The 20,282-nt window shown below is 34.7% G+C and overlaps 2 protein-coding genes across 4 annotated transcripts in view; one reads left to right on the plus strand and one right to left on the minus strand.

Annotated features, from left to right (window-relative positions):
- NECAB1 (N-terminal EF-hand calcium binding protein 1) overlaps positions 1-2,061 on the plus strand; it is a 195,655-nt gene extending 193,594 nt beyond the window's left edge. Inside the window, exons 13-14 of one of the 2 annotated variants that reach the window (XM_040493941.1) lie at positions 309-376; positions 846-2,061. In XM_040493941.1, coding sequence (XP_040349875.1) covers positions 309-334 — 26 coding nt within the window. In that variant the 3' untranslated portion in view covers positions 335-376; positions 846-2,061. Of the gene's footprint in view, positions 1-308 lie in introns of both variants that reach the window. The other variant, XM_040493940.1, reaches the window with a different exon arrangement.
- Positions 2,062-3,397: 1,336 nt separating this feature from the next.
- The window catches only part of CUNH8orf88 (chromosome unknown C8orf88 homolog), a 36,498-nt gene continuing 19,613 nt past the window's right edge, over positions 3,398-20,282 (minus strand). For both annotated transcript variants that reach the window (XM_040493944.1, XM_040493943.1), the window contains exons 5-6: positions 5,267-5,373; positions 3,398-3,815 (exon numbers count right to left, since the gene is read on the minus strand). In XM_040493944.1, coding sequence (XP_040349878.1) covers positions 3,792-3,815; positions 5,267-5,373 — 131 coding nt within the window. In that variant the 3' untranslated portion in view covers positions 3,398-3,791. The remainder of the gene's footprint in view (positions 3,816-5,266; positions 5,374-20,282) is intronic.

Genomic DNA, 20,282 nt, shown 5'->3' on the forward strand with positions numbered 1-20,282 from the left:
ATGGGAGAAAATAGTCTTTTTTTTTTTTTCAACGTTTATTTATTTTTGGGATAGAGAGAGACAGAGCATGAACGGGGGAGGGGCAGAGAGAGAGGGAGACACAGAATTGGAAACAGGCTCCAGGCTCTGAGCCATCAGCCCAGAGCCTGACGCGGGGCTCGAACTCACGGACCGCGAGATCGTGACCTGGCTGAAGTCGGACGCTTAACCGACTGCGCCACCCAGGCGCCCCGAAAATAGTCTTTTTAAGAATGATTACACCCTGGCAATTATTTACATCGTTTAAAAATTTGTTTTTCTCTTTTCAGCTTCATGGTGGATCCTGAACAACTAGATGTTCCTAGACATTTTCCTCATGGTTCCGAGTGAAAAACAAGTATTCTCATCTAAAATGTGAATTAGAAAATTCTCTGCAGTTACTAATCTACACTATACTTTTACTATATTTAAGACGTGCACTCTTCTAAAATGTCTTCTAGATCTTTCATGTGAATTTTAGCTAACTTTTTGAAGTCTGCTGTTTTGCTACATTGTAACCTAAAACCCTTTCATGGCAAAATCCTAATATGTGAAACAAGTGTACACATAAAGGAACAAATTTGTGAAAAAGAAGTGATAAAAAATAATTAAAGTGGGAACTTTTAGAGTATATAGGATAGCTTCTGTGGATTTGTCATAAGCTAGGGGTTAAATCAGTGTTTTGTCATTTTTAAGTAACTGGTTTTCTGTGAATGAAGCTTATATTCTTCAGTAACGCTCACTGTATTCCCAACCCACGATCTTTCGAGTACTCACTTCACTGAAAAACGCTAATACATGCTCCAAAATGGTGTCCTTATGTGCAGAGAGAGCAACGGCAGGGATGCATGTGCACAGAGAAAAGGCCACATGAGGACACAGTAAGAAGGTGCCAGCAGCAAACCAAGGAGAGAGAGGCCTCAGAAGAAATCAACCCTGCTAGCACCGTGGTCTTGGACTTCCAGTCTCTAGAACTGTGAGAAAATGCCTTTCTGTTGTTTAAGCTAAAAAGAAAAGAAGTTGATACAGGAGTATACAACAATCTTGGCTATAATCTACACTCTCTATATACCTGTCAGGTTAGAAACTGGTTTTTTTGCAAGTGAACAATTCGGTAATAGTTAGGGTACCATTTAGTAACGGAACTTGTATAGTTCTATAATGATCTATAGTTATATCATTTATTAGCATCATAATTCCCTGTATGTAAGTTCAACAAATCAAGAAAAGAGGACAGTCTTAGTTTGAGAAAATCAGGTTCAAATTTTTGGCACATGATCCAGAGGACTAAATTTCTTATTAAAAAATAGACATTTGCACTTAAATAATGAGTTCAAAATATTTAAAAAACAAAACTTTAACCTCAGTGAACAAAGAAGAACTATACATTAAGCACAAAACTTTAGGGAAGGTATTGGACAGAAAACATTTCCCAGTCTCAGCACTAGAATGACAACAGCTCTAATGTCACTAGAACAGTTAACTGTGTCCCTAATATGCTCTGCTGTACAAGCTCATATATTACATATTTTTAATAGAATCTATTCCGGTAAATGCTGCTAGTGAAAATCCAGTACATATGGGAGTTTGTTACCATGTTATTCTCTAATCCAAATTCCTTTGAAGCCATAGGTCTTCAAGGAAAAAACTTTTTTTTTTTTTTTTTTTTAAATTTTAGAAATCCCAAAAGGACAAAATAAAAATAAAATTTTTTAAATATAAAATTTGACCTAAAATATTTTCTCCAACTAATTTATGAAATACTAACTTCTGTCACTACCTTTGTATGCCCTCATTCACTCTAAATTATTTTTTTCATAGTTTCTACTAGACAAGGGCAGTAAATTTTGACATATATACACATATACACACACACAAATGTGTGTGCATGTGTACATATGTGTGTATGTCTTTGGTCATTTCTAAAGATGACAAACACTATGAAACAACACCTGGCTCAACTCTTTTAATTTATATACAAAGCAGAGAACATGAATGGAGTTGTACAATGATTATTCAAACAAACTATACACATGTACAAAAGCAAACGGATAAGAGCACAGTCTTTGCAGTCTCACTCTGATTATATACAGTGGCGTCTGACATACAAACTCTTCTTGAAAAGGTTGTTTATAAATGGTTTCAAAAAAATACAAATTATAGCCAGTAAAAACATAGTATTAGAATCAGAAAGTATCTAAGTCTTCTAAGTATGAGGCAGTTTCCGAAGTACAATGGTGGTAGGACTTCAAAAAGGTTTCTGCCCTCAGTAACAGTGTTGAGCAGAATGGCTGTTTAGATTCCAAACTAGAATAGGTTCTATCATAGTTTTTTTAACTAGAGTCAAAAAAATATGGTTATACTGACCCCAGCTTTTACACAAACTATATATAAATTTCTATGTGTGTGAGAATGTGTGTGGATACACAGTATATGTGTGTGTGTGTGTATATATATATATATATACGTGTGTGTGTGTGTGTATATATATATATATATATATAAAGGGAAAATAGGACAGAAAATAAGTGAAAAATCTGGGCCCTAGGTATTAATGTATCATTTTTAATTAACCCATAAATTTATGGGGGTTTTGTTCCTATTAAAAAAAAATCTCTTTCTGGGGAACAAAGTAATGAAAACTAGACCAAGATGGGAAGCCTCCCATGGACTAAAAGCTTAAATCTAGGTAACAAGCCCAAAGACCAGTGAGGAAAAAGGTACTGATTTTAGGAGTTCAGAATTCAGTAGGAGATAAACCTTCTGCCAAATGATGGTCTCAAATGCCTTGCCAGTAGACCTGGGGATCTGAGAAAATAAAAGTAGGGAAAGTTTACACTTACCTTTATCTACATCAGCAATTTTTTTTTGACACTATGCTGGAAGAAACTTTTTTTCAATAGTAATTTATTACATAAAATTTCTAGGAGCTAAAAGTTTAAACCCCCAAATTCTTCATCCATGTGTTCTTGTTATAAGAAATTACAGAATTGAAACTTAATGCACCTCAATTATTTGCAAATGCCTAAATTTTTCCTCTTTTGGGGGTAAAAATATCAGTTTTATTTTGCAGTTGCCCAACTTCTGTTCATGTAGTCTGATCAGACACAACAAGTAGCAGCTATTCTCCACCTTCAGTTTCCTGGTTTCCAAATTGTCTCTGCTAGTAATTATGAATCTTAAACAATGCTATCGAAAACCTAGAGACCAAAGAACTGCCTATTAAAAGATTCTGTTTCCTGTCATGGAGAACTATGCATTGAACATCCTGAATCATCCTAAGCCTCTGGAGAGATTGCAAAGAGCCTTTCAAAATGCTGGTATGAAATCAGTGGCAAACAGAACAAAAGCAAAGCAACAAGAAATTATGTACCATATATACATCATAGCAAATACTTTATATTTGGGAATCTTTACAGCTTACATTTCCATTCCATTATTACAAGAGATGAAAAACAAAAAAAAATTGCAAGTAGCATGCAAATTATAAATACAGTCTTCCCACTTTACTAACCGAATTCCTACTTTCCAGTGTTACTTCCCAATTTATGCAGGAAACTGCCTGCAAAGTTGAAACTGATTAGAAAATTCTTTATAGTTTAAAATATCTTTCTCATTTTAGGGAGAAACCAAATACCCAACCATCAAAATTAAAAATAAGCTGAACTGTCACAGTCCATTACAGTTATTGTTACTAGGTCCACTTCATTTGCAGGTGTCCAAAATATAAAACGAGTAATTCTTTATGTTCAAATTCATCTGTTCTTAACATGCTACTTAAAACTTGGGTGGTTTTCCTGTAACATAGAAGAAAAAGTTAATTTATCAATTAGATTGAATGAATACAGTTTTTACTAGTTTATCAAACCAAATACTGTGACCCTATTAAGTGTTTACAGATCTTAAATGCATGTTGCTATAGAAAGTATTATAGTAACTGGAACTTGTCAAAACAGTTCTCCTGTGTTTAATAAAACATAATTCATTTTTAAATATACTAGATTGTACTTCAAACCTGTTCTGTTTCTGTGGTACCTGGTTTGTTCAAAATAATGTGTATGTCAAACTTTTATTTACAAAATAAAATGTCAGAGATGAAATAAGTCTGCAAATGAAAACTTGACAATATATAGCACTGATTTACTCATACATATCAAGATCTCTGAACAGGTCGGAAAATGTGAACGTCATTAAGGACATTTTTCATGACAAAATATTCCTGTGTGCAAGGTATTCTGAAAGAAACAAATTTCTGTTTAAATTTTGAAAAACTGACTAGGGTTCTACAAGGTAGGGACTTTAGGAAACACTGAGAAACACTGTAAGTTAAAATTCAAAAGATTCTAAGAGAAAAAAAAGGCTTTGGATTCCCAAGGGTTAGAAATCCTAAAAATGGAGAGCACAGGAAGTATGTTACACATCTCACATTTGAGCCATTCTCAGCATGCCCATATTCTGAATTAATCTCCATGGAGTATTTACCTACATAAAGTAGTTTGTGAAAACTCTAAACTCGAAATAAAGCCAATTTACTAAGTGCACAATGAGAGCTAAGTACCATGCCAAGCTCTTCCATACATTTCATTTAATCCTAACAACTAGAGATTATCAACTTTATCTACAATCACAGAACAGACACAGAAGGTCAAGTGACTTAAGTTAGAATGATATTTTAGTACACAAGGTGAAGCCACAGCTTGAACCCAAGTCTGGTAGCAAAATGCATGTCCTTTCCAATCAATATCCTAAAAGATATGTGTATTTATTGTATCCATTTTGGTGAAATGTGATGGCGGTGACACAGAAATATAAAGCGCTAAGAACAGCAGACATACTGTTTGTGGGATGACTGGTTTTACTGTATAGAAGGACTAAGAGTAGGGAGCCCAGAAACACACCTCGCATCTATTACCACAAGGTGGCAGAGGACCACCCTTTCGATAAACAGAGCTAGGATGACCGGATATTCATGCAGAAAAAAGTAAAACTTGGCCCCTACCGCACATCATACAGTAAAATCAACTGCAGATGGATTGATTACAAGATTTAATATGGATGTTCTGTATCTTTCAATGGAAAAAGTATTTCTTAAAAATACAATTCCATTCTATTATTACTTACAGTTTGGTTATATTATACATTTGTGTACTTTTCTGAGTTATATTTCATAATATTAAAAATCTAGTGAGAATCTAGTGAAAATACTGAAGAAAAATATTTTAGAATATAAAATTAGAAAACTACTTACTGGTTTTTGAAGTACAATGGGATGATCAGGCAGAAAGTCTGGTTTTTTTCTGCAGATGGAAACACTTGAGAGCTTCAACAGGAAATCTCTGCTGTATTTAATTCTCTCTATAGATATTAAATATCAAGTGCAATGTTACAAAATACATAACTCTTCCAGAACAGTTTTTGGTTCATTTCTTTCTGCATGTCCCTTAATGGTCCATTATTTTATAAAAATATGAGTAATTTCTATGCAAAAGAGAAGAAAGGCAAAAAATTTTGGAAAGTACCTACTGCCTCCCATTTTCCTTTCACATGGAAAGGAAGCCAAGTAACCCAGGAAAAATGGAAGGGAGAGAACTATTTCAGAAAACTGGTAATGCATGGCTTCTTTCATCTGGTTATTTATATCTAGTGAAGGGAACTTGCATTATAAAATATAACAGCAGTAACACCTGTTGGGCAATTCAGACCCTGCCAAAATGGAACCCTAATAAGCCTATCTAGTCTTCATATTAACTTAAAATGTAATACAAAGTAAATTCAAGAAAATTTATTATACATCTGTGCATGAAAGGTGTGCTAAGTAATGGTGAAAAAGATCTAAGATAGACTCCCCCCCCCCCGCCTTTTTTTTTTTTTTTTAAGAGAGAGAGCATGAATACAAGCAGGGGAGGGAGACAGAATCGCAAGCAGGCTCCACACTCCATGTGACTCGATCCCATGACCCTGGGTTCATGACCTGAGCAGAAATCAACAGTTGGATGCTCAACCGACTGAGCCACCCTATCTTTAAATGGGAATAAAAACAATGCTTCAAATATCTGCATATTTCTTTTCAGAAACTATCACCAAAAAAGACCACTTGCTGAGCCAGCAGAGCAATATACTTAAAATACTAACACAAAAGAAATGACAACCTAGAACTCCATATTGTGAAAGAGAAAACACACACACACACACACACTGGTCTCTGTCCTTGGTTTCTGGCACAAAGCTCCTAAAACCCTTGTAATTTCTTAAGTGATAAGAATGCTAGGAGCATCTTTTCAAATATTTGGTTTCTGATCCTCCTTCTGACACAGCTCTTAAATATCTTTGCATTTCCTGGGTGACAGAAATGTCCTTTGTTCTAAGGAGGTGACTTTTGGTGGACTCCTGGACAGGGGCTGGTCAACAGGAGTTGTCAACCAAGCCATGATTAGAAACTTGAAACTTTCAGCCCACCCCCCACCTCCTTCTAGAAGGGGAGGGACTGGAGATTGAACTAATGAGTGATCATGCCACATGATGCCTCCATAAAAATCCCAAAAATATGAGGTGTGGAGAGCTTCTGGGTTGGTAAACACATCCATCAAATCCATGTACCAGGAGGGTGGCACACCCCAACTCCACAGGGACAGAAGTTCCCACATTTGAGACCCTTCTAGACTTTTCCCTATGTTTCATTTCATTTGGCTCTTTATCTGTATCATTTATCATAGCTTTTATTATATAATAAACTGGTAAATGTTAGATCACCCTAAGTTCTGTGAGCAGTTCTAGCAAATGATCGAATCCAAGAAGGGAAACTTGGAAACCTCCAATTTGTAGCCAACTTGGATAGGAATTCTGGGTAATCCAGGGACCTACTGCTTGCAACTGTCATCTGAAGTGTAGTGTTGTGAGCCTGAGCCCTTAATCTGTGGGGTCTAAACTAATTCCAGTTAGTGTGAAAACTGAATTGTAGGAAACCCAGCTGGTGTTGCAGAGAATTGATATTGATATCTGGAAAAATGATACATCTAATGTCAGAAGTGAAGTGTTGTGAATATAGTACAGTACTGAGAGTAGAGAAAGAAGCAGAGGAGAGGTTTTTTACACCTTACACCTAACCAGAGGAAAATCTTGGAATACTCGTGAAGTTAAAAGACATTTTCAGAAGAGAAAAAAAAATTAGAAGAATTTGTCACTAGTAGCGTTGATCTGTAAGAAATGCTACAAGAAGTTTTTCAGGTTGAAGGGAAATGATACTAGACAGAAACTTTAATATTCAGAAATGAAGAATAAAAGAAAAAGGGTAATAAGTAGCTTGACAAATACAATGGCCTCCTGTTTTTCCCACTGAGTTTTGTGTGACTGTGTATGACTGTTAAAAGCAAAACTTATGACACTGGTTAAGAATAGGATGCATACAATTACAACGAAAAGGTCAGGGCAGTGGTGGAAAGGGAAGGAACCTACACATGGTTGCAAGGTCTTACCATCACCATTTCACATGAAGTAGTTTAATATTAACAAGTACACTGAGTTAGGTATTATAATCCCTAGACCAACAACTTAGAAACACAAGAAAATATAGCTAACAATCCAAAAGATATAATCAAATACCAATAAACATTCAAAAATATCCAAAAGGAGGCAGAAAAATTAAAAAAATGGAACAAGATAAAAAATAATAGGCCTAAATCCAACCACATCACCTTAAATGTTAATGGTCTAAATCAGGAGTCAACAAACTTTTTTTTATAAAAGACCTGATAGTAAATATTTGAGAGTTTTGGAACATACAGTCTCTGTCACAACTACTCAGTCTTATAATGCAAAAGCAGCCCAGAAAATAAAGCATGTGGCTGTGTTCCAATAAAATATAATTTCCTAAACAAGGATTTGAACTGAGGGACACAGTTTGCTAACTCTTAGGTTAAACACTGCAATTAAAGGCCATAAATTGACAAAGTGGATTAAAAAAAGAAAACCTTATTATTATATGCTGCCTGCAAGATATATACAGATAGGTTGAAAGTAAATGGATATAAAAAGATATACCATGCAAAAAATAGGAATAAGAAGGCTGGAGTGGCTATTTTAATATCAACTAAAGAGATAATTACTGATACGTTGTGTCCAATGACAAAGTTTCAAAATACATGGAAGGAAATAAAAGAAATATACAATTCCACAAAAACATAATATAAAACTACCTCTTCAGCAGTTTATAGAACTGGACAAAAAAATAGAAAATACTTAGATCTGCACAATATCAACATCTTAATTTAACAATTATAGAAACTACATCAACAACTGAAAAATACAAATTATTTTCAAATAGACCATGTTCTGGGCTATAAAACAAGTCTCAATAAAGTTAAGGGGCTTAAAAAAAGAGGACTCAAAATCACAAATAATGAGACATTACAAAAATAATACCAGACATACAAAAAATTACATACAAAGAGACTTCTATTAACAATTATACATCAAACAAATTTGACAACCTGTAAGAAATGGGTAAGTTCCTAGAAATATATAATCTCTCAAAACTGAATCATGAAGAAGAGAAAATCTGAACAAATTATTAGCAAGGAGACTGTTACCAACAATTAAAAACCTCCCATCAAATAAAAATCTAGGACCAGATGACATCACTGATGAATTCTAGCAAACATTCAAGGAATTAATGCCAATCCTTCTGAAACTTTTCCAAGAAACAGAAGAGGAGGGAATTCTTCTAATCTCATGAGACTAGCATTACCCTGATACAAAATGAGAAAAGGATGCCACAAAAAAATTCAAGCCTTGATAAACAGATGCAAAAATCCTCAACAAAATATTAGTGAACAAAGTTCAACAATACATTAAAAAGATCATAGTGGTGGGTACAGAGGAAACATACTTCAACATAATAAAATCCATGTATCATGAACCCACAGGTAAAATCATATCCAATGGTTAAACCTGAAAGCTTTTTCTCTAAGATCAGGAACCAGACAAGGATGTCCACTCTTGTCATTTTTATTCAACATAGTACTAGAAGTCCTAGCCACAGCAATCAGACAAGAAAAAGAAATAGAAGGCATCCAAACTGGTAAGAAAGAAGTTAAAACTGTCACTATTTGCAGATTACATGGTACTATATATGGAGAACACTAAAGATTCCATGAAAAACCTATCAGACTAAGTGAATTCGGTCAGGTGCAGGATACAAAATTAAAAATCAGGAATCTATTACATTTCTACACACAAATTACAAATTATCAGAAAGAGAAATTAAGAAAATATCCCATTTACAACTGCATCAGAAAAATAAAATACCTAGCAATAAATTTAGTCAAGGAGGTGAAAAACCTACACTCTAAAAACTGTAAAACACTCGGGGCACCTGGGTGACTCAGTCGGTTGAGCATCCGACTTCGGCTCCGGTCATGATCTCTCAGTTCATGGGTTTGAGCCCTACATCAGGCTCTGAGCTAACAGCTTGGAGCCTGGAGCCTATTTCAGATCTGTGTCTCCTTCTCTCTCTGCCCCTCCCCCATCCGCTCATGCTCTGTCTCTCTCAAAAAAAGAAAAATTAAAAAATTAAATAAAATAAAAAAATAAAAACTGTAAGACACTCATAAAAGAAACTGAAGATGACACAAGTAAGTGGAAAGATATCCCATGCTCATGGGCTGGAAGATCTGATATTGCTAAAATTTTCATATTACCCAATGCAACTTACAGATTTAATGCAATCCCTATCAAAATACTAATGGCATTGGGGCACCTGGGTGGCTGGGTTGGTTAAGCGTCCGACTTCAGCTCAGATCATGATCTTGCAGTCTGTGAGTTCAAGCCCCACATCAGGCTCTGTGCTGACAGCTCAGAACCTGGAGCCTGCTTCAGATTCTGTCTCCCTCTCTCTCTGCCTGCCTCTCTCTCTCTCTCTCTCTCTCTCTCTCTCTCTCTCTCTCTCTCAAAAATAAGCATAAAAAAATACTAATAGCATTTTTCACAGAAATGGAACAACAACAACAAAAATCCTAAAACGTGTATGGAACCAAAAAAGACCATGAGCAGCCAAATCTATCTTGAGGAAGAACAAAGCTGGAGTTATCACACTCCAATTTCAAACTATACTACAAAGCTATAGCGATCAAAACATTATGGTACTGGCACAAAAGAAATATCAATGAAACAGAAGTGGGAGCCCAGAAATAAACCCTCACTTATATGGTCAATTAATCTATGATAATCTATACAAAAGAATGAAACTGGACCACTTTCTTATACAACACACAAAAATAAAATGGATTAAAGAGCTAAAAGTAAGACTTAAAACCATAAAACTCCTAAAATAAAATATAAGGCAGTAATCTCTTGGACCTCAGTCTTAGCAATATTTTTTTGGATCTGTCTCTTAGGAGAGAAAAAAGCAAAAATAATTGGGACTATATCAAATTAAAAAGCTTTTGAAAGGCAAAAGAAACAGTCAACAAAATGAAAAGTCAACCTACTGAATGGGAGAAGATATGTGCAAATGATACATTTGATAACAGTTAACATCTAAAATATATAAAGAACTCAACAACTCAACACCAAAAAATCCAATTAAAAAATGGGCAGAGAAGCTGAATAGACATTTTTCCCAAAAAAATAAGCATACAGATGACAGACCCATGAAAATATGCTCAACATTTAAATATCAGAGAAATGCAAATCAAAACCACAATTAGCTATCACTTCATACCAGTCAAAATTGCTAGTATCAAAAAGACAAGAAATAACAAACACTGACAAAGATGTGGACAAAAGGGAACTCATGCACTGTTGGTGGAAATGTAAATTGGTATAGCCACTATGAAACACAGTATTGAAGTTTCCTCAAAAACTTAAAAATGGAAATAAAAAATCCAGCAATTCCACTTCTGAGTATTTACCCAAAGAAAACAAATACACTAATTCAAAAATATATATGTACCCGTATGTTCACTGCAGAGTTATTTACAATAACCAAAATGTGGAAGCATCCTGTCTATTGATAATGTATAAAGAGATATATATACATACACAATGGAATGTTAATCATAAAAAAGAATGAAATCTTGTCATTTGTGACAACATGAATGATCTTAGAAGGTATTAAGCAGGGTGAAATAAGTCTGATAGAGAAAGACAATACTGCACAACCTCACTTATATGTGGAATTAGAAAAAAAAATCTGAGGTCACAGAGCAGATTGGTGGTTGCCAGAAACAGGGGGTCAAGAGTGGATAAAGTAGGGAAAGGGGGTCAAAAGGTATAAATTTCCAGTTATAAAATAAATAAATCATGGGGATGTAATGTGCAGCATGGTGACTATAGTTAACGATACTGTATTGCACATTTGAAAGTTGCAGAGAGTACAACGTAAAGTTCTCAACATGAAGAAATAAAAATTTTTAACTATGTATGGTGACAAATGTTAACTAGACTTATTGAGATGGTCATTTTCCCATAAACAAATTTTGAATCATGCTGTACACATCAAACTAATATAATGTACATGTCAATTGTACTCCAATAAAAAATGCAAAAAAAAATAAATTTAAGAGACTTGAAATCATACAGACTCTGATAAAGTTAAGAAATCTATAATAAATCCAGAAAAACTTCAAATATCTTAGAATTAAACAACATACTTTAAAATAATTCACAAGTCAAAGATGAAATAAGGAAATTAAAAAATATTTTAAGGTGAATGGCAATATAACATGTCAAAGTTTGTGCTAAACAAATTCAGCTAAAGCAGTGGTCCAAGAGAAATTTATAAATTCTTATAAGAAAACATCTACAACAAATGACCTAACAATCTACTTTAAAATGCTAGAAAATAATAACAAAGTACAAGAAATTTCTTTTGTGTTTTTTTTTTAATTTTTTTTAACTTTTATTCAGTTTTGAGAGAGAGACAGAGCATGAGTGGGGGAGGAGCAGAGAGAAAGGTAGACACAGAATCTGAAGCAGGCTCCAGGCTCTAAGCTGTCAGCTCAGAGCCCGACGCAGGACTCGAACTGAAGAACGGTGAGATCATGACCTGAGCCAAAGTTGGACGCTTACCCAAGACTGAGCCACCCAGGAGCCCCAAAAATTTCTTTCTTATACTTAAGAATTTCTTAAGGAGACATCACCAAAACAGAAAATAATATATATAATTAAAATGCCAAAAGCTGGTTCTTTGAAAAAAGAGAAACAAATTTGACAAATATCAAGATAGATTAATTGATGCAGAAAAGAACACAAAAAAACAAATGCCAAGGATCAAAAAAGGGTGGTTACCACAGATTGTACAGATGTTAAACAGGAAATAAGAGAATACAATGAATAACTTTAAGCCAACATTTGCCAACTTGAATAAAATGGGGGTATACTACAAGCTTCTGTTGGACATATTTTTCATTTCTCTTTGGTAGAGAACCAGTAGTGAAACTGCCAGGTTTGTAGTAATTTGGAAATCAGGACCTCTCAGAATTGCAAAAACTAAAAATCAGATGAACTGTCAATACCAAGTGTTGGCAAGGACTAAAAGCAACTAGAATTTGCAGCTACTGCTGGCGATAGTCACCTGAAACAAATTTGTCATGAAGTTAGGTACACATTTACCATATGACCCAGTAATCCCACTTCTACCCACAAGAAATGAAAACATGTCTACCCAAAAACTTTTACAAGAATGTTCATAGGAACATTGGTTATGCTTTCCAGGGGCACCTGGGTGGCTCAGTCAGTTAAGTTTATGATTCTTGGTGTTGGCTCAGGTGATGATCTCATGGTTTGTGGGTCTGAGCCCCATGTAGGACTCCATTCTGTCAGCACGGAGCCTGTGTTGTCTCCCTCTCTCTCTGCCCTTCATTTTGAGTATACAATTGAATGACTTTTGGTATACTTACAGAGTTGGGAAACCATTGTCACAATCTATTTTTAGAATACTTATATTCTAATATATAATATTAGACCTCACTCCCATTTGTAGTCACTCCCCATTCTCAATCCCATCCCATCTAAGCAATTACTTCCTTTCTATGGATTTGCCTTTTCTAGAAACTGTATATAAATGGAATCATACAATGTCCAATATTTTGTGTCTGGCTTCTTCGCTTAGTATAACCTTTAGAAATTCATTCTCTCTAGCCAAACTATCAGTCAAGCATGTAATTAGTACATTTTCAAATACATAAATTCAAAGAATTTACCAAACTAATACCCTTTTTTTGAAGCTCCTGGAAAATGAACTTGAGCAAAATAAGGAGGTAAATAAAAAAAGAAGAAAACAAAGAGATCAGGAAACAGAAGAGAGTAATGTCAGCCAAAGGGACCAAGAAAGAAACCCTAGAAGTCTATTCTTCCACCAAAGCAACAAATAAACTGTCAAAAAACTTCCAGAACCAACTTTTTTCTGAATTCTGGAATCAAAAGCTTACAAAACCAGAGGGATGCTTAGTGAAGAAAAAACAGCTAAATTTGGTAAAGAGTTTTGTGGCATTTTAGCTTGCTCTCAGGCATCTCCCCTAATCCAGCTTGGCAGTGGCCTTGAAAACAAATGCTCTCTTTCCTGACACAGGCCCCCAGGACTGGAGAGAACAGTGCAAACCATATTCTCAGACAACTGTGGTTTTTCATTTTTACCTGTCTGGTGACTCCCTAAAGAATCATCTCAAAAGACTTGCCTAGTTATATCTCAACTAAAAACTATCCCAGGGAGGAGACTGCTATCTGAATCCATTTGACAAAACATTTATAGGGAAATATATTAGCCAGTTCCATCTGGGACAAGGGATAACAATTAAAGCAAACAATAGGAAAACTCAGAAAGCTTGGGAAGAAAACTAGGGAAAAAGATGCTTTTGGGAATAAGGCCACTGAAAGACTCAAATGTTCCCAGGAATCTAGAAGACTACATGCATGCTAAAGGCTCGGTTCATGCTCAGAAAGGCTTGAGAAGGTCCTAAGATGTCACCTTTGGCTAACCTTCAGGTTCCTCGGAAACAAGTCAAGTCAAAGGAAGAGCTGTAAAATGCCAAACTGAGTACTGAAAGCAGACCCCAACACATATATAGAAGCAAACCATATGCAAAGATTTGGGAGAGGGTTTTTTTTTTCCTTTTCTGTTTTTTTGGTTCTAGGTATTAAAGGAATTCTTTGCTCAATCATCAGCTGACCATGAAGATATCAGAACAGAGACATGAGTGGCCACATGTGACAAACACAGACTTTACAATGTCAGTTCAGAAAAGTCACCAAACAACAAAAATGACAAGCAGCAACAACAGACCCTAAAAAAAGGGAGAAAATCTGATTTCCAGAGTTAACACATTATATTCAAAATACTCAGTTTTCAAGCACAATGCATGCTAAGAATTAAGAAAGTATGGCCCCCTACGTAGGAAAAGAAAAAAAAATAGAAACTTTCTCTGAGGATGCAGATATTGGACTTACTAGAGAAAGACTTTAAGCTACCTTAAACATGCTTGAAGAACTAAAGGAAATCTTGAGACAATGTCTTGCCAAGCAGAAAATATCAATAAAGAAATCAAAATCATAGAGAGGAACCAAATTCTGTACAATAACCAAAGTGAAAAATTGTGAAACAGAAGTGAAAAAAGTACAATAACCAAAGTGAAAAATTCATTAGAATGGTTCAACAGCAGATATGAGCAGGCAGAGAAAGAATCCGCAAATCTAAAGATAAGTCAATTGACATTACCCAGTGTGAGGAGTATAAAGAAAAAAGAATGAAGAAAAATGAACAGAGCCTAAGAGATCTGTGTGACCACAGCTAGAATAGCAACAAATGCATAATGGGAGCCACAGGAAGAGAAAGAGCAAAAATAATAAGAGAAAACTTCCCAAATCTGATGAAATACACACACTGACACAATCAAGAAGCTCAATGGACTACAAACTGAATACGCTCAAAGAGATTCACACCGAGATGCCATTACAAGTAAACTGTTATAAGACAATTTTGAGGTCAGTAAGAGTAGCAGTTTGTCACTTATAAGGGATTCTCAATTGGATAAAAACACTGATTTCTCATCAGAAACCACAGAGACCAGAAGGCAGTGGGAAGACAAAGTACTGAAAACAAAAAACTCTCAACCAAAAATATCTACAACCAGCAAAACTACCTTTAGAAATGAAAAAGAACCTAAGACAGTCATAGATAAGCAAAAACTGAGATTTCATTGTTTGTAAACTTGCCTTAGAAAAAATGCTAAAGGGAATCTTTTAAGCTGAAATAAAAAAGTACAAAGTAACTGGAACCCACATTGAGAAGTAAACACTAGTAAACCTAACTACATTGGTAAGTTAAAAACTAGTAGCAATGAATTTCTGGATGTAACTCCCCTTTATTTCTATGTGATTTGAAAGAGAAATAGATAAAAATTCAGAATTATATATCTAGGTTGATAGATTACACAACATGTAAAGATGGAATTTGTGACAATGCCAATGTAAAGGTGGAATGAAACTATAGGAGCAAAATTTTTTTATAATATTGTAACTAAATGGATATTAATTCAAACTAGATTGTGTAAATTAAAGTTATTTCCCAGTGCAACCACTAGGAAAATAACCTCAAAATATACAGTAAAGGATGGGGTGTTTGCATGGCTCAGTCGGTTGAGCTTCTGACTCTTGATTTCACCTTAGGTCATGATCTCATGGTCATGGGTTCAAGCCCTGCATAGAGCTCCATGCTTACAGTGCAGAGCCTGACTAGGATTCTCTCTCTCCTCTCTCTTTGTCCCTCCCCCACTCAGGCATGTGTGTGTATCTCTCTCTCTCTCAAAATAAATAAACTTAAAAAAATATATAGTAAGGGAAATGAAAAGGAAAAAAAACGATACAGTAGAATCTATTAAACAATAAAGAGAATATTTCATTAAGAGGAAATGAAAAACAAAAAGGATATAAAAGTTATAGAAATAGCAAAATGGGTGGAGTCAGTCCTTCCTTATTAGAAATTACAATTAATTGTCAGTAATAAACACTCCAATTAAAAGGTGTGGATTGGCAAAATGGATTAAAAATAGGACCCAATCATATGCTGTCTACACATACTCACTTTAGATTCAATTACAAAAATAAGCTGAAAGTGAATGAATGAAAAGATATTTGATGCAGACAATAACCAAAAGATAGCTGGAATGGGTATATTAATAACAGATTAAAACAGACAAAAATTGTTATAATAGATAAATAGGTAACATCATATATACATATGTGTACATACATACATGTATATATGATGTTAAAAGGGTCAATTCATTAAAGTGATAATAATTATATAGTACTTAACAACAGAAGAAAAAAAACAGACCAAATTGGAGGAACACAGAGTTTAATAACAACAACTGGAGACTCCAAAACCCCACTCTCAATAATGAACCGAAAACTAGACAGAAGATCAACAAGGAAATAAATGGCAGGCATGAACAACATTATAAGCCAACTAAACCTAACAAGCATATACAGAATACTTCACTCAAAAACACCAGAATATACATTCTTCTGAAGTACACATGAAACTTTCTCCAGGATGAACCACCCTAGGCTACAGAGTAAGTCTTAATTTAAAAAACAACGGTATCATACAAAATATCCTCTCCGACCATAATGCAATGAACCTAGAAATCAATAACAGAAGTAAAACTGGTAAATGCATAAATTCGTAGAAATTAGAAACATACTTTCAAACCAATGGATCAAAGAATACTGAGAAAAATATAGAGACAAAAGAAAACAAGACACAACTTTAAAAGATACAGCAAAAGCAGCGCTCAGAGCAGAAGTTATAACTACAAATACCTACTTTAAAAAAGAACAGCTCAAGTGGACCTTGGTGGCTCAGTCAGTTAAGCACTGAGTCTTGGTTTCGGCTCAGGTCACGATCTCACAGTTCGTGGGACTGAGCCCCGTGTCAGGTACTACCCATGCTATCAGCACAGAGCCTGCTTGGGATTCTCTCTCTCCCTCTCTGTCCCTCCCCGGCTTGTACTCTCTCAAAATAAATAAACTTTAAAAATAAATAAATAAAAATTAAAAAGAACAACTCAAATACCTAACATCAAATATTAAGAACTTCTAGAAAAAGAGCAGACTAATAAAAAGCTAGCAGAATGAAATAATAAAGATTAAAGATAAATGAAATAGATAGAAAAGTAATAATCAATAAACCAAAAGTTGATTATTTGAAAAGATCAAAATGACAAAGGTCAACTAGAAAAAGGACTCAAATTACTAAAATCATGAATAACAAAGATTTTGTAACCTGCAACTTTGCTGAATCCATTTATTAGCTAATAATTTTTTACATTTACTATACTATGGATTTAGGATTTTGTACGTATAAGGTTGTATCACCTGTGAATAGAGATAACATTACTTTGTCCCTTCCAATTTGAATGTCTTTTATTTCCTTTCTTAACTAACTGCTCTGGTTAGAACTTGCAGTATAATGTTGAATTTAAGTGGTGAAAGTGGGTATCCTTGCCTTGTTCTTGATCTTGGTGGGGGAAAACTTGCAGTTTTTCACACTAATTATGATGTTAGCTATGGGTTTTTGATATACACCCTTTATTATGTTGGGGAAATTCCCTTTTACTTCTTGCTTGCTAAGAGTGTTTATTAAGAAAGGGCATTGGATTTTGTCAAATGCTTTTTCTGCATCAGCTGAGATGGTGATGTATTTTTTTTTTTTTTTTTTGTCCCTGCATTCTGTTAATGTGGTCTATTACACAAATTGATTTTCACATGTGAACTACTCTTGGATTCTTGGGATTAATCCCACATGGCCATGGTATATAATCTTTTTTCTTTGCTGCTGGATTTGGTTTGTTAGTATTTTGTGCCTATATTCTAAGGGATATTGATCTGTAGTTTTCTTTCCACATGATGTCTTTGTCTGGCTTTGGTATCAGAGTAATACTTGCCCCAAAGGATAGTTGAGAAGTGTTCCTTCCTCTTCAATTCTTGGAAGAATTTGAGAAAGTGGTATTAATTCTTCTTTAAATGTTTGATGGAATTCACCAGTGGAGCCATCAAGTCCTGGACTTTTCTTTGGTAGGATATTTTTTGTTACAAATTCAATCTCCTGACTTGCTAGATGTTTATTCAGATATTCTATACCATCTTAAGAAATTTATAGTATTTTCTTATCATCCTTTTTATTTTTTGTAAGCTGACAGTAATGTCCCTACACAAAATCAACTGTATTTTCTACCCTATCAATGAACAATCAAAAAAGGAAATTAAAGGGGGGCCTGGGTGACTAAATTGGTTGGGTATCTGACTCTTGATTTTGGCTCAGGTCATGATCTCACGGTTCACGAGTTCAAGCCCCATATTGGGCTCTGCACTGGCAGTGTGGAGCCTACTTGGCATTCTCTCTGCCCTCTCTCTCATCTCTCTCTCTAAATAAACTTAAAAAAAAGGAAATTAAAACAATTCCATTAGCTTGACAAAGAATAATTAGGAATAAATTAAACCGAAGAGGTACATGACTTGTACACTGAAAACTAAGACGCTGATAAAGACTAAAATAAGTGGAAATACACCCCATGTTCATGGACTGAAAATTTTAATATTGTTATAATCCCCCAAGTGATCTACAAATTCATTGTCATTGCTACCAAATTCCTTTTGAAAGAAGAGCCTTTTTTGCAGAAATGGAAAAGTTGATCTTAAAAATCACATGGAATTGCAAAAAAACCCAAATAACCAAAACAACCTTGAAAAAGAACAAAGTTGAAGACTCACACTTCCCAGTTGCAGAACTTGCTATAAAGCTATAGTAATCAAAACAGTGTGGTACTGGGACAGAATAGATATATAGATCAAGGAAACAGAACTAAAAGCCCAGGAATAAACACATACTCCTATGGTCAAATAATTTTCAACAAAGGTGCCAAGACAATTCACTGGAGAGAAAAATAGTCTAATAAACGGTGATGAGGCAACTGGATCGCCAATGCAAAAAAAAAAAGAAAAAAAGAAAATGAAGTTGGGCTTATACTTAACACCATATACAAAACCTAACTCAAAATGGATCATGACCTAAGTGTAAGAGTTAAAACTATAAAACTCATAGGGGTAAATCTCCATGATCTGAGATTTGGCAATGATTTCTAGATATGACATCAAAAGCATGAACAACAAAATAAAAAAGATAAATCAGACTTCATCAATTTGTTTTTAATTTGTACATGTAAGAACACTAACAAGAGAATGAGAAGAAACTTCAGTATAGTAGAAAATATGTGCAAATTATATACCTGATATGAATATATCTGGTAAGAGCCTAGTATCAGACATCTGATAAGGGTCTAATATATATGCATATATATATATATATATATCAGATTTCTTATATACACATGTATGTGAGTGTGTATGGAGGGGGACAAGGGAAGTGAGCATGGGCAGGGGAGGGGGAAAGAAGGAAAGTAGCAGAAAGAAACAGATGAGAGTCTAGTGTCCAGAACTTTTATAACTCAACAACAACAAAATAATCCAACTGAAATATGGTCAAGGGACTTGGATAGACCTTTCTCCAAAGAAAATACACAAATGGCCAACAAGCACAGGAAAAAGACACTCAATACCCTTAGTTATTCGAGAAATGCAGACCAAAATCACAAGGAGATACTTCACACCCACTGGAATTACTATAATAAAAAAAATATCCTAACAAGGACGTCAGGAAATTGAAAACCTCACACATTGTTAGTGGGGATGTAAAATGGTGCAGCCACTGTGGAAAACAGTTTGACAGTTCCTCAAAAAGTTAAACATAGAATTACCATATGACCTGGCAAGTCTACTCCCAGGTATATATCCAAGAGAAATGAAAACGGGTGTTCAAATACTTGTACAAAAATATTTATAGCTATCCATCATAGCCAAAAACTTTACAACCCAAATGTCCATCAACTAAGAGATAAATAAAATGTGGCATATCCATACAACAGAATATCGTTCAGCCATAAACAGGAAGAATGAAGTACTGATACATGCTACATATGGATGAACCTTGAGAATCTTACATTAAGTGAAAGAAACCAGACACTAAAGGTCATATATAAGATAATCCCATTACATGAGATACCCAGAATAAATATCTCCATTAAGACAAAAAGTAGATTGGGGTTTGTCAATGGCTAGGCAAAGGGGAGAATGGAAAATGATGACTTAAGGGATTTGAGGTTCCTTCGGATGATAAAGATGTTCTAGAACTAGACAGTGGTAATGGTTGT

Source organism: Herpailurus yagouaroundi, unplaced genomic scaffold (assembly GCF_014898765.1).
Source record: "Herpailurus yagouaroundi ecotype Mexico unplaced genomic scaffold, PumYag 186, whole genome shotgun sequence".
Taxonomy (NCBI): domain Eukaryota; kingdom Metazoa; phylum Chordata; class Mammalia; order Carnivora; family Felidae; genus Herpailurus; species Herpailurus yagouaroundi.